Consider the following 12991-nt stretch of genomic DNA (forward strand, 5'->3'; position numbering starts at 1 on the left):
TCCAAAGCCACGAGACAGCAGAGGAAGGCCATGGTGGTGGAAGGGGTCTCACAAGTGGCGCGAGATCAGTATCTGATCAAGGCCATATCCCAGGGAAAACAGGGGGCATAGACTTGCTGGGAAGATACCATCCAAAGAGTCATAACTTATATCAGGAAGAGGCTGGGCCTCCCCCGCTGTTTCTCGGACACAGGTCTTTTCGGCAAGAACATTCTGCAACTTCCTCTGAAGTCCATCAATCTGGGTTACAGGCAGGAGAAGACTCGCCTCGTACTAGAGTCGAGGGAATCAAGAGACGAAGCTGTGAAGAGCGCAGCAGTGACTGTCCGCACTGGACGAAAGTGGAGGGCCAAGGCGGAAGTGGACCAAGCTGTCTCGAGGCTGAAATACAAGGAGATCCTGGGAAGAATCCAAGACAGCCGGGCAGGACTGGGCTGGGGGAAACCAGTCTAGTTCTGGTCCAAAGCCACGAGACAGCAGAGGAAAGCCATGGTGGTGGAAGAGGTCTCACAAGTGGCGCGAGATCAGTATCTGATCAAGGCCGTATCCCAGGGAAAACAGGGGGCATAGACCTGCTGGGAAGATAACATCCAAAGAGTCATAACCTATATCAGGAAGAGGCTGGGCCTCCCCCGCTGTTTCTCGGACACAGGTCTTTTCGGCAAGAACATTCTGCAACTTCCTCTGAAGTCCATCAATCTGGGTTACAGGCAGGAGAAGACTCGCCTCGTACTGGAGTCGAGGGAATCAAGAGATGAAGCTGTGAAGAGCGCAGCGGTGACTGTCCGCACTGGACGAAAGTGGAGGGCCCAGGCGGAAGTGGACCAAGCTGTCTCGAGGCTGAAATACAAGGAGATCCTGGGAAGAATCCAAGACAGCCAACCAGTGCCGTTCTGGTCCAAAGCCACGAGACAGCAGAGGAAGGCCATGGTGGCGGAAGAGGTCTCACTAGTGGCGCAAGACCAGTATCTGATCAAGGCCGTATCCCAGAGAAAATAGGGGGCATAGACTTGCTGGGAGGATACCCTCTAAAGAGTCATAACCTGGGCCGACATCTGCCGAACTCCTCAATCACGGCTCAGCTTCCTCGTGAGGGCAGCGTATGACACCCTGCCATGCCCTCGAAACATCGCCCAGTTGTTCGGAAGCGAGGGCAAGTGCTCCCCAATGCAGGACTCAAACACATCCTGTCAGGGTGTGACGTCGCGCTGAGGCAGGGGCGCTTCTGGTGACGACACAATCAGGTGCTGAGGAAGTTGGCAGAGCTGTAGGAGAGATGCATAGTCGGGGCAAACAACTCCAAGGATCCCCATCGGCCAAACATCACATTCATCAAACCAGGAGAGGGAGGACAGAAGACAGAGGCGGGAAGATCATCACCTCTGCTTACCCCTGGTAAGGGATGGGAGATGCACGTTGACCTGGACAAGCAGCTCGTCTTCCCAACTGTTGTTATTGTTAATTATCAAGTAACCAAATGAAAATGGAGTATTGTTGGCGCTTTTTGAATGGTTATTTAGATTTTATGGGCGGAATAGTGGAGCTCCCATTGGCTCCGCTGTAAGCAGACTTTATTTACATTTAATATTTAGAATGCATTTTTTTTAAATCCATCCGTTGTCATGTCTTTCATAATGATTGTGAACGATAGACAATATTCCAAAAAAAAGTGCAGTTCCCCTTTAAAACCTCTAAAGGCTTAGTGGCCACATGCGTGGACAGCACCTTTTGGCTCTTATTTCCAAAACTGTGTACACTACTGAATTGGGGTCTTATGGTCGCTTATGTGGACACTTATACTGCCATCTGGTGGTGTCAGAAGAGTATAACATACGATGAAATTTGGAAAAAATTGTGTAAAAATAAGAATTAGCATGTCACCAAACCATACATGCCAACCTTGAGACCTCCGAATTGGCGGGGTTGGGGAGGGCGGGGTTTGGTGGTAGCAGGGGTGTATATTGTAGCCCGGAAGAGTTAGGGCTACAAGGGATTCTGGGTATTTGTTCTGTTGTGTTTATATTGTGTTACGGTGCAGATGATCTCCCGAAATGTGTTTGTCATTCTTGTTTGGTGTGGGTTCACAGTGTGGCGCATATTTGTAACAGTGTTAAAGTTGTTTATACTGCCACCCTCAGTGGGACCTGTATGGCTGTTGATCAAGTATGTCTTGCTTTCGTGTGTATGTAGAAGCCGCATACATCATGTGACTGGGCGGGCACGCTGTTTGTATGGAGAAAAAGCGGACGCGGCGACAGGTTGTAGAGGACGCTAAAGGCAGTGCCATCACGGCACGCCTTTAATATTGTTGTCCGGGTGAAAATCGGGAGAAATTTGGGAGAATGGTTGCCCCGGGAGATTTTCGGGAGGGTCACTGAAATTCGTGAGTCTCCCGGAAAAATCGGGAAGGTTGGCAAGTATGCACTAAACATGAAGTACACGTTTGTGTACTTATGGACTAAGTACATCATATCAAAAGATGATTCTTAGTTTTTATTCTAATTAGGGTCCAATAAGCCCAAATAGCAAAGAGAAATAAAAAAAGCATGTAAACAAACAGCTTGGGCCTTAAGAGGTTAAGGAACTTCTGACTTTGATATTGTCATTACTGCCACAAGTGGTGGAAAAGTGTATTACAACTGAGCGCTGCTGAGGCCCATAAAGACCACTGCTGACAAACACTTCTTTTGGCGGCCCCCTAGTGGGTGCTGATGGCTCAACAATGGGCCCAGGCCCTATGGTTAAGAAACACGGGTGTAAAAGATATGCAATTGCATGCGGTACATGCATTTTTTAATGTCAAAATGGAAAGGGCGAAGTACTTAATTGACAAATGTGATTTTTCAGGCCATATAAAGAGATGTGATGGCCCCCAGGTCTGTTCCATCACATCTACAAAAGGTTTCTGTTGCATCCACTGCAATTCTGTCTCAGCGGGGCCCCTCAAAACGTACCCGTTGTAGAGCAGCACCCACACAGCATCTCCCGAGCGTGGGTAGGCCACACAATAGTGCACCAGCAGCACCAAGCTGGAATCTGGGGCGTTGAGCATCCGCACTTCCAGGAAAAGGGGTTTCCCCAGGAGCATCTGTAGGGGCTGGTGATACTGCGGGTAGTAGCTGCTGTATTCAGCGTCTGGACGATGATGATGATGAAGATGTTCAGTAACAGTACAGGAACATCCTTTAGACACTCATCTTTCATCAGCTTCAAAAGAGACAAGAATCTGTCCACCTTTGGCGAGTCTGAGCTGCACGCCAAACACGCCTTGAGTCTGGATGGACGGCCCCAGCGTGGGAGTTTTCACCAGGTAGCTGACGGTGAGGACGCTACCTGGCACGTACCTGCACTCCACCAACAACCTGCAAGTCAGGAAAGCACCAGAACATGGAACTAGCGATGTCATCTGTTACTCAGGGATTTCTTTTCTGCAGAAAACTAACAAAATAAAATGAAAATAATAAAGCCCCTTACTGCAATTTTGTGCTGCCTGACTTTAACAGACCTTAGGAAACTATTACCCGTTATTTACCATATGATAATATTCTTTCTTTGATAAGTTGAAATAGATTTGGCTCCATCTGCTTGTCAACTGAAGAAGACAGAGAGGTTGCTTTCTATCAGTGAATACAAAACATTTATTTTTACACTTGTTAAAGTGGAACTATTATGCAAATACAAGTAGTCTTGTTAAAGTGGAACTATTATTCAAATACAAGCAAAGTAGTCTTGTTAAAGTGGAACTATTATGCAAATACAAGTAGTCTTGTTAAAGTGGAACTATTATGCAAATACAAGCAAAGTAGTCTTGTTAAAGCGGAACTATTATGCAAATACAAGCAAAGTAGTCTTGTTAAAGTGGAACTATTATGCAAATATAAGCAAAGTAGTCTTGTTAAAGTGGAACTATTATGCAAATACAAGCAAAGTAGTCTTGTTAAAGTGGAACTATTATGCAAATACAAGCAAAGTAGTCCTGTTAAAGTGGAACTATTATGCAAATACAAGCAAAGTAGTCCTGTTAAAGTGGAACTATTATGCAAATACAAGCAAAGTAGTCCTGTTAAAGTGGAACTATTATGCAAATACAAGCAAAGTAGTCTTGTTAAAGTGGAACTATTATGCAAATACAAGTAGTCTTGTTAAAGTGGAACTATTATTCAAATACAAGCAAAGTAGTCTTGTTAAAGTGGAACTATTATGCAAATACAAGTAGTCTTGTTAAAGTGGAACTATTATGCAAATACAAGCAAAGTAGTCCTGTTAAAGTGGAACTATTATGCAAATACAAGCAAAGTAGTCCTGTTAAAGTGGAACTATTATGCAAATACAAGCAAAGTAGTCTTGTTAAAGTGGAACTATTATGCAAATACAAGCAAAGTAGTCTTGTTAAAATGGAACTATTATGCAAATACAAGCAAAGTAGTCTTGTTAAAATGGAACTATTATGCAAATACAAGCAAAGTAGTCTTGTTAAAGTGGAACTAGTATGCAAACACAAGCAAAGTAGTCTTGTTAAAGTGGAACTATTACGCAAATACAAGCAAAGTAGTCTTGTTAAAGTGGAACTATTATGCAAATACAAGCAAAGTAGTCTTGTTAAAGTGGAACTATTATGCAAATACAAGTAGTCTTGTTAAAGTGGAACTATTATTCAAATACAAGCAAAGTAGTCTTGTTAAAGTGGAACTATTATGCAAATACAAGTAGTCTTGTTAAAGTGGAACTATTATGCAAATACAAGCAAAGTAGTCCTGTTAAAGTGGAACTATTATGCAAATACAAGCAAAGTAGTCCTGTTAAAGTGGAACTATTATGCAAATACAAGCAAAGTAGTCTTGTTAAAGTGGAACTATTATGCAAATACAAGCAAAGTAGTCTTGTTAAAATGGAACTATTATGCAAATACAAGCAAAGTAGTCTTGTTAAAATGGAACTATTATGCAAATACAAGCAAAGTAGTCTTGTTAAAGTGGAACTAGTATGCAAACACAAGCAAAGTAGTCTTGTTAAAGTGGAACTATTACGCAAATACAAGCAAAGTAGTCTTGTTAAAGTGGAACTATTATGCAAATACAAGCAAAGTAGTCTTGTTAAAGTGGAACTATTATGCAAATTCAAGCAAAGTAGTCTTGTTAAAATGGAACTATTATGCAAATACAAGAAAAGTAGTCCTGTTAAAGTGGAACTATTATGCAAATACAAGTAGTCTTGTTAAAGTGGAACTAGTATGCAAATACAAGCAAAGTAGTCCTGTTAAAGTGGAACTATTATGCAAATACAAGCAAAGTAGTCTTGTTAAAGTGGAACTATTATGCAAATACAAGCAAAGTAGTCTTATTAAAGTGGAACTATTATGCAAATACAAGCAAAGTAGTCCTGTTAAAGTGGAACTATTATGCAAATACAAGCAAAGTAGTCTTGTTAAAATGGAACTATTATGCAAATACAAGCAAAGTAGTCCTGTTAAAGTGGAACTATTATGCAAATACAAGCAAAGTAGTCTTGTTAAAATGGAACTATTATGCAAATACAAGCAAAGTAGTCTTGTTAAAATGGAACTATTATGCAAATACAAGCAAAGTAGTCTTGTTAAAGCGGAACTATTATGCAAATACAAGCAAAGTAGTCTTGTTAAAGTGGAACTAGTATGCAAACACAAGCAAAGTAGTCTTGTTAAAGTGGAACTATTACGCAAATACAAGCAAAGTAGTCATGTTAAAGTGGAACTATTATGCAAATACAAGCAATGTAGTTTTGTTAAAGTGGAACTATTATGCAAATACAAGCAAAGTAGTCTTGTTAAAATGGAACTATTATGCAAATACAAGCAAAGTAGTCCTGTTAAAGTGGAACTATTATGCAAATACAAGCAAAGTCGTCTTGTTTAAATGGAACTATTATGCAAATACAAGCAACGTAGTCTTGTTAAAATGGAACTATTATGCAAATACAAGCAAAGTAGTCTTGTTAAAGCGGAACTATTATGCAAATACAAGCAAAGTAGTCTTGTTAAAGTGGAACTATTACGCAAATACAAGCAAAGTAGTCTTGTTAAAGTGGAACTATTATGCAAATACAAGCAAAGTAGTCTTGTTAAAGTGGAACTATTATACAAATACAAGCAAAGTAGTCCTGTTAAAGTGGAACTATTATGCAAATACAAGCAAAGTAGTCTTGTTAAAATGGAACTATTATGCAAATACAAGCAAAGTAGTCCTGTTAAAGTGGAACTATTATGCAAATACAAGCAAAGTAGTCTTGTTAAAATGGAACTATTATGCAAATACAGGCAAATTAGTCTTGTTAAAATGGAACTATTATGCAAATACAAGCAAAGTAGTCTTGTTAAAGCGGAACTATTATGCAAATACAAGCAAAGTAGTCTTGTTAAAGTGGAACTATTACGCAAATACAAGCAAAGTAGTCTTGTTAAAGTGGAACTATTATGCAAATACAAGCAAAGTAGTCTTGTTAAAATGGAACTATTATACAAATACAAGCAAAGTAGTCCTGTTAAAGTGGAACTAGTATGCAAACAAGCAAAGTAGTCTTGTTAAAGTGGAACTATTACGCAAATACAAGCAAAGTAGTCTTGTTAAAGTGGAACTATTATGCAAATACAAGCAAAGTAGTCTTGTTAAAGTGGAACTATTATGCAAATACAAGCAAAGTAGTCTTGTTAAAATGGAACTACTATGCAAATACAAGCAAAGTAGTCCTGTTAAAGTGGAACTATTATGCAAATACAAGCAAAGTCGTCTTGTTAAAATGGAACTATTATGCAAATACAAGCAAAGTAGTCTTGTTAAAATGGAACTATTATGCAAATACAAGCAAAGTAGTCTTGTTAAAGCGGAACTATTATGCAAATACAAGCAAAGTAGTCTTGTTAAAATGGAACTAGTATGCAAACACAAGCAAAGTAGTCTTGTTAAAGTGGAACTATTACGCAAATACAAGCAAAGTAGTCTTGTTAAAGTGGAACTATTACGCAAATACAAGCAAAGTAGTCTTGTTAAAGTGGAACTATTATGCAAATACAAGTAGTCTTGTTAAAGTGGAACTGTTATGCAAATACAAGTAGTCTTGTTAAAATGGACCTATTATGCAAATACAAGTAGTCTTGTTAAAGTGGAACTATTATGCAAATACAAGTAGTCTTGTTAAAGTGCAACTATTATGCAAATACAAGTAGTCTTGTTAAAGTGGAACTATTATGCAAATACAAGTAGTCTTGTTAAAGTGGAACTATTATGCAAATACAAGTAGTCTTGTTAAAGTGGAACTATTATGCAAATACAAGCAAAGTAGTCCTGTTAAAGTGGAACTATTATGCAAATACAAGCAAAGTAGTCTTGTTAAAGTGGAACTATTATGCAAATACAAGAAGTCTTGTTAAAGTGGAACTATTATGCAAATACAAGTAGTCTTGCTAAAGTGGAACTATTACGCAAATACAAGTAGTCTTCTTAAAGTGGAACTATTATGCAAATACAAGCAAAGTAGTCCTGTTAAAGTGGAACTATTATGCAAATACAAGCAAAGTAGTCCTGTTAAAGTGGAACTATAATGCAAATACAAGAAAATAGTTTTGTTAGTGGAACTATTATTCAAATACAAGCAAAGTAGTCTAGTTAAAGTGGAACTATTATGCAAATACAAGCAAAGTAGTCTTGTTAATGTTAATGTGGCCTGCCGCAACGTCATTTAAATGTGGCCTGCCTTGTCCTTCAATGTCGTCCGCCAAACATTTATTGTGATCAACAACGTCAATTAATGTGGCCCGCTAAGTCATTTATTGTGGTCTGCCAGTTCCTTTAATTAGGTCAGCAAAGTCATTTAACATAGTCCTCCACGTCAGTTAACGTGGTCCGTGACTTCATTTCATGTGGTCCACAACAACATTTAATGTGGCCTGCTTTGTCATTCAATGTGGTCCGCCACGTCCGTTAACGCGGTCTGCGATGTCATTTAATGCGGTCTGCCTTGTCCTTCAAAGTCGTCCGCCACAACATTTATATTGGTCAGCAACATCAATTAATGTGGCCCGTCAAGTCATTTATTGTGGTCTGCCAAATCCTTTAATTAGGTCAGCCAAGTCATTTAATGTGGTTCACGACGACATTTAAGGTGGCATGCTTTATCATTCAATGTGGTGCGCCACGCCAGTTAACGCGGTCTGCGATGTCATTTAATGCGGCCTTCCGCCGCGTCATTTAAGGCAGCCCGCCACAACATTTATTTTGGTCAGCAACGTCAATTAATGTGGCCCGCCAAGTCATTTATTGTGGTCTGCCAGATCCTTTAATTAGGTCAGCAAAGTCATTTAACATGGTCCACGATGACATTTAAAGTGGCCTGCCTCGTCATTTTAATGTGGTGCGCCACGTCAGTTGACGTGGTCCATGACTTCATTTCATGTGGTCCGCCACGACATTCAACGTGTTGCGCGACGACATTTAATGTGGTTTTCCGCATTATTCAACGTGGTCCGCCATGACATTTGTGTTTCGTGACATAATTTACTGTGACCCTTACTGTGGCCTGCCGATAATTTCAAGTGGCCCGTCACGTCATTTAATGCAGTCCGCCAAATCAATTAGGTGGCCCTTTAAGGTTAGCCATAACTACGAAGTGGACCTCAATAAAAAACTGTAGTCAGTAAGCTCTTTTGTCTCAATCCTCTTGTCGTGGGGCAGACTGGCTCATACATGCACATGCATCCTCCGCTGTTGCCATAACTACATACAAAGTAGCGTACAGTTCTAAGTTATATCTGTCAGTAGACTCGCTTTGGAAGCACTAAAAACTACAATGCTGTCGCAGTGGAGGCACGTACTTAAAGAAGAAGCATGTAATGTAGAGCACAAGGAAGTGTTTACACGTGGAAACAAAATGTGAATATGAGCCTTTGAAGTCCTGATAAAGAATGACAAAAGGTCTGACCTAACAGGAGAATCTCTAGTGATGGTTCCATAATTGAGGCTTACAGTCTGAAGCCTGTTGACTATTTCCACCATGTAGATTAAAGTTTTGCCCACTTCCTGTTAGGGCAGAGAGAAGACATCACTGAGCATGTTCCATGTTCAGTGGGAGGTTGTTGTGTTGAATAAAAGTCACCATTTTGCGAGCCCCGCAGCCGTCCATGGGCAGCTTGAACAAGGCGTACTCGGGTGTGGCTCTGAGGGGTTTGCAGGTGGAGTTGTTGCTCACCACCAGCAGGGTGGGCGACAGGGGGGGCTGGGTGAGGGAGGCAGGCACAGAGAAAACAAAGTGGCGGTCGATTGTGCACTCTGCAAGAGGAGCACAAACACGTACACGTCAGGTTTGTGCACGATGTAAAAGGTCAGACAAACAGAAAGGTCACATATCCCGACAGGCAATTGATATCGACTCTTTTTTCACATGTGCTCTGCACCATTGTGAGTCATTTGGGAATGGCCTCTGTGCACCGTGCAGCTGTTGGAAAGAGTCACGCCTTCTCCGCTAAGTGACGTGTAAACACGGTAGTGATGCGCCATACCACGGACTTTCTTTATCATCCGACACCAAAGCAAGATTCAGGCTGGTATCGGCGATACCGATCTAATACAGATACTCTGTGCAAATGTACCTAATAAGTCAGTTGAAAAAGTTTTGTATTTTCAAATAAAAATCTGCCAATAATAAAATATCTATCTAGAAAAAAAACTGCAAAAAAAAAAAAGCTGAACATTATAGAATAATTCATATTAATTTACTGAGTCACATATAATAAACGTTTGTCTTTAAATATATATAATATTTGGGTGTTTGTAATACAATTTTTTATCAAAATGGCCCCCCATTTCTCAGTTGATTTCTCAATTAGTGTTACGTAAATATGTAAATGTTTCACGTTAATATGTTTCACGTAGATCTGTTTCACGTAAATGTTTTACGTATATATGTTTTACGTAAATATGTAAATGTTTCACGTAAATATGTAAATGTTTTACGTATATGTTTCATGTAAATGTTTTACGTATATGTTTCATGTAAATGTTTTACGTAGATATGTTTTACGTAAACATGTAAATGTTTCAGGTAGATATGTTTTACGTAAATATGTAAATGTTTCATGTTGATATGTTTTACGTAAATATGTAAATGTATCACATAAATATGTAAATGTTATATGTAAATGTTTCTCGTAAATATTTAACGTAATTATGTAAATGTTTCACGTAAATATGTAAAAGTTTCACGTAAATATTTCACAGATATGTAAATGTTTCACGTAAATATGTAAATGTCTCATGTAAATATGTAAATATCTCACGTAAATATGTAAATGTTTCACGTAAATATGTAAATGCTCACGTAAATATGTAAATGTTTCATGTAAATATGTAAATGCTCACGTAAATATGTAAATTCTCATGTAAATATGTAAATGTATCATGTAAATAGCTCACGTAAATATGTAAATGTTACATGTAAATGTTTCTCGTAAATATTTCACGTAAATATGTAAATGTTACACATAAATATGTAAATGTCTCACGTAAATACCTCACGTAAATATGTAAATGTTACATGTAGATATATGTTTCACGCAAATATGTAAATGGGTTACATAAATGTTTCACGTAATTATGTAAATGTGTCATGTAAATATTTCACTTAATTATGTAAATGTTTCTCATAGATATGTTTCACGTAAATATGTGAATGATTTACGTAAATATGTAAATGTTTCACGTTGATATATGTTTCACGTAGATCTATGTTTCACGTAATTATTTAAATGTTTTACGTAGATCTATGTTTCATGTAAATATGTAAATGTTTTACGTAAATACACGTTTTACGTAAATACATGTTTTATGTAAATATGCAAATGTTTTACGTAAATACATGTTTTACGTAGATATGTTGTATGTAAATGTTTCACGTAGATATATGTGTCACGTAAATGTCTCACGTAAATATGTAAATGTCTCACATAATTATGTTAATGTTTCATGTAAATATATAAATGTCTCACCTAATTATGTAAATGTTTCATGTAAATATGTTAATGTCTCACGTAAATATATAAATGTCTCACCTAATTATGTAAATGTTTAATGTAAATATGTTAATGTCTCATGTAAATATGTAATTGTTTCATGTAAATATGCAAACAAATATGTAAATGTGTCACTAAATATGTTAATGTCTCATGTAAATATGTAAATGTTTCATGTAAATATGTTAATGTCTCATGTAAATATGTAAATGTTTCATGTAAATATTTCACGTAATTATGCAAATGTTTCACATAAATATTTCACATAGGTATGTAAATGTTACACGTAAATATGCAAATGTTTCACGTAAATATTTCACATAGGTATGTAAATGTTACACGTAAATATGCAAATGTTTCACGTAAATATTTCACATAGATATGTAAATGTTACATGTAAATATGTAACTGTTTCACGTAAATATGTAAATGTTCACATGGATATGTAAATGTTTCACGTAAGTATGTAAATGTTTCACGTAAATGTTTCACGTTATGTAAATGTCTCACGTAAATATGTAAATGTCTCATGTAAATACATGTTTTACGTAAATATGTAAATGTTTCACGTAGATATATGTTTTACGTAAATGTTTCACGTAGATATATGTGTCACGTAAATATGTAAATGTCTCACATAAATATGTTAATGTAAATATATAGTCTCACATAAATACTGTATGTAAATGTTTCATATAAATATGCAAATGTTTCACGTAAATATGTAAATGTTTCATGTAAATATGTTGATGTCTCAAGTAAATATGTAAACGTTTCATGTAAATATGTAAATGTTTCACGTAATTATGTAAATGTTTCACGTAAATATGTAACTGTTACATGTAAATATGCAAATGTTTCACATAAATAATTCACATAGGTATGTAAATGTTACACGTAAATATGTAAATGTTTCACGTAAATATGTAAATGTTACAGGTAAATATGTAAATGTTTCACGTAAATATGTAAATGTTTCACGTAAATATGTAAATGTTTCACGTAGATATGTACATGTTTCACGTAAATGTTCACGTAAATATGTACATGTTTCACGTAAATGCGTAAATGTTCACGTAGATACAGAGTGCTGGTGGTTAGGAAACACTGACCTACAATACAAAGCTGACAATATCTGTTTTTAGCTTATTTTTTCTTTTTTTGAATTAACTTTTTTTTTTTTTTTTTTTTTTTTAAATGGCCCGTGCATACTCAGATTTTTCAGTATGCGGCACGTGTTGGAAAAAGTTTGGACACCCGTGAAGCAATGTTTTTGATGAGTATGGATATTTGGATGAGTGAATGGACATTAGCGTAACGAGGGGAAGAGCGAGTGCAGCTCACCGTCCATGGCGTGGTAGCAGGCGGGGGGGTGCTTGCTGAAGCAGCAGCCCAGGGCGAGACACGAGGGCCGGGGTAGTGCTCCTTGTCCGCAGGGCAGACGTTGCTGGCGGGGAAGGTTGCAGTCTTACAGAGAAAGTGAGGAAGGTGAGCCACACAGCTGAGAGAAGTGGTGAATGTCGGGAAAGTACCTTGTCCTGATAAGGAGTTGGAGAGCGGACAGTAGAAGTGAGCCCTCTTCTTCCCACTTGCAGTCAGATATGTGACAGCCATGATGTACTTGTGACCCTTTGACACAAACCACCTCTTCAGTACATGTGCTGCTGAGGGTCAAAGCCAACAGCTTACTTGCCTGCACACTCATCTGGCAACTTGTGTTCAACTGGAGCCTCAAGTGGATTTTGCCATCTTCTTCCACCTTGGCAGAATACCCACAATGCTTTGGTGCGTCCTGGACACGCATCTCCTTCCCTTGTGCGTCTGAAAAATGAAGAGAAAAGAACCAGCTTCTCTCCGAGTGTCTAAATGCTTTGTGCTTCTAGTCAAACGCACCGCCAGGGCCTGACCTACTCAAGTACTCAAACATTCCAGCTGATCTACTCAACTTCTGCATCT

At 38.1% G+C, this 12991-nt stretch overlaps 1 protein-coding gene across 2 annotated transcripts in view; it reads right to left on the bottom strand.

The window, feature by feature from the left end:
- The window catches only part of LOC133617413 (uncharacterized), a 36058-nt gene that overhangs the window by 3309 nt on the left and 19758 nt on the right, over positions 1-12991 (bottom strand). For both annotated transcript variants that reach the window (XM_061977359.2, XM_061977358.2), the window contains exons 9-15: positions 12729-12856; positions 12568-12664; positions 12380-12502; positions 9124-9296; positions 8950-9047; positions 3235-3362; positions 2955-3135 (exon numbers count right to left, since the gene is read on the bottom strand). In XM_061977359.2, coding sequence (XP_061833343.2) covers positions 2955-3135; positions 3235-3362; positions 8950-9047; positions 9124-9296; positions 12380-12502; positions 12568-12664; positions 12729-12856 — 928 coding nt within the window. The remainder of the gene's footprint in view (positions 1-2954; positions 3136-3234; positions 3363-8949; positions 9048-9123; positions 9297-12379; positions 12503-12567; positions 12665-12728; positions 12857-12991) is intronic.

The sequence above is a fragment of the Nerophis lumbriciformis genome, linkage group LG16 (genome assembly GCF_033978685.3).
Source record: "Nerophis lumbriciformis linkage group LG16, RoL_Nlum_v2.1, whole genome shotgun sequence".
Taxonomy (NCBI): domain Eukaryota; kingdom Metazoa; phylum Chordata; class Actinopteri; order Syngnathiformes; family Syngnathidae; genus Nerophis; species Nerophis lumbriciformis.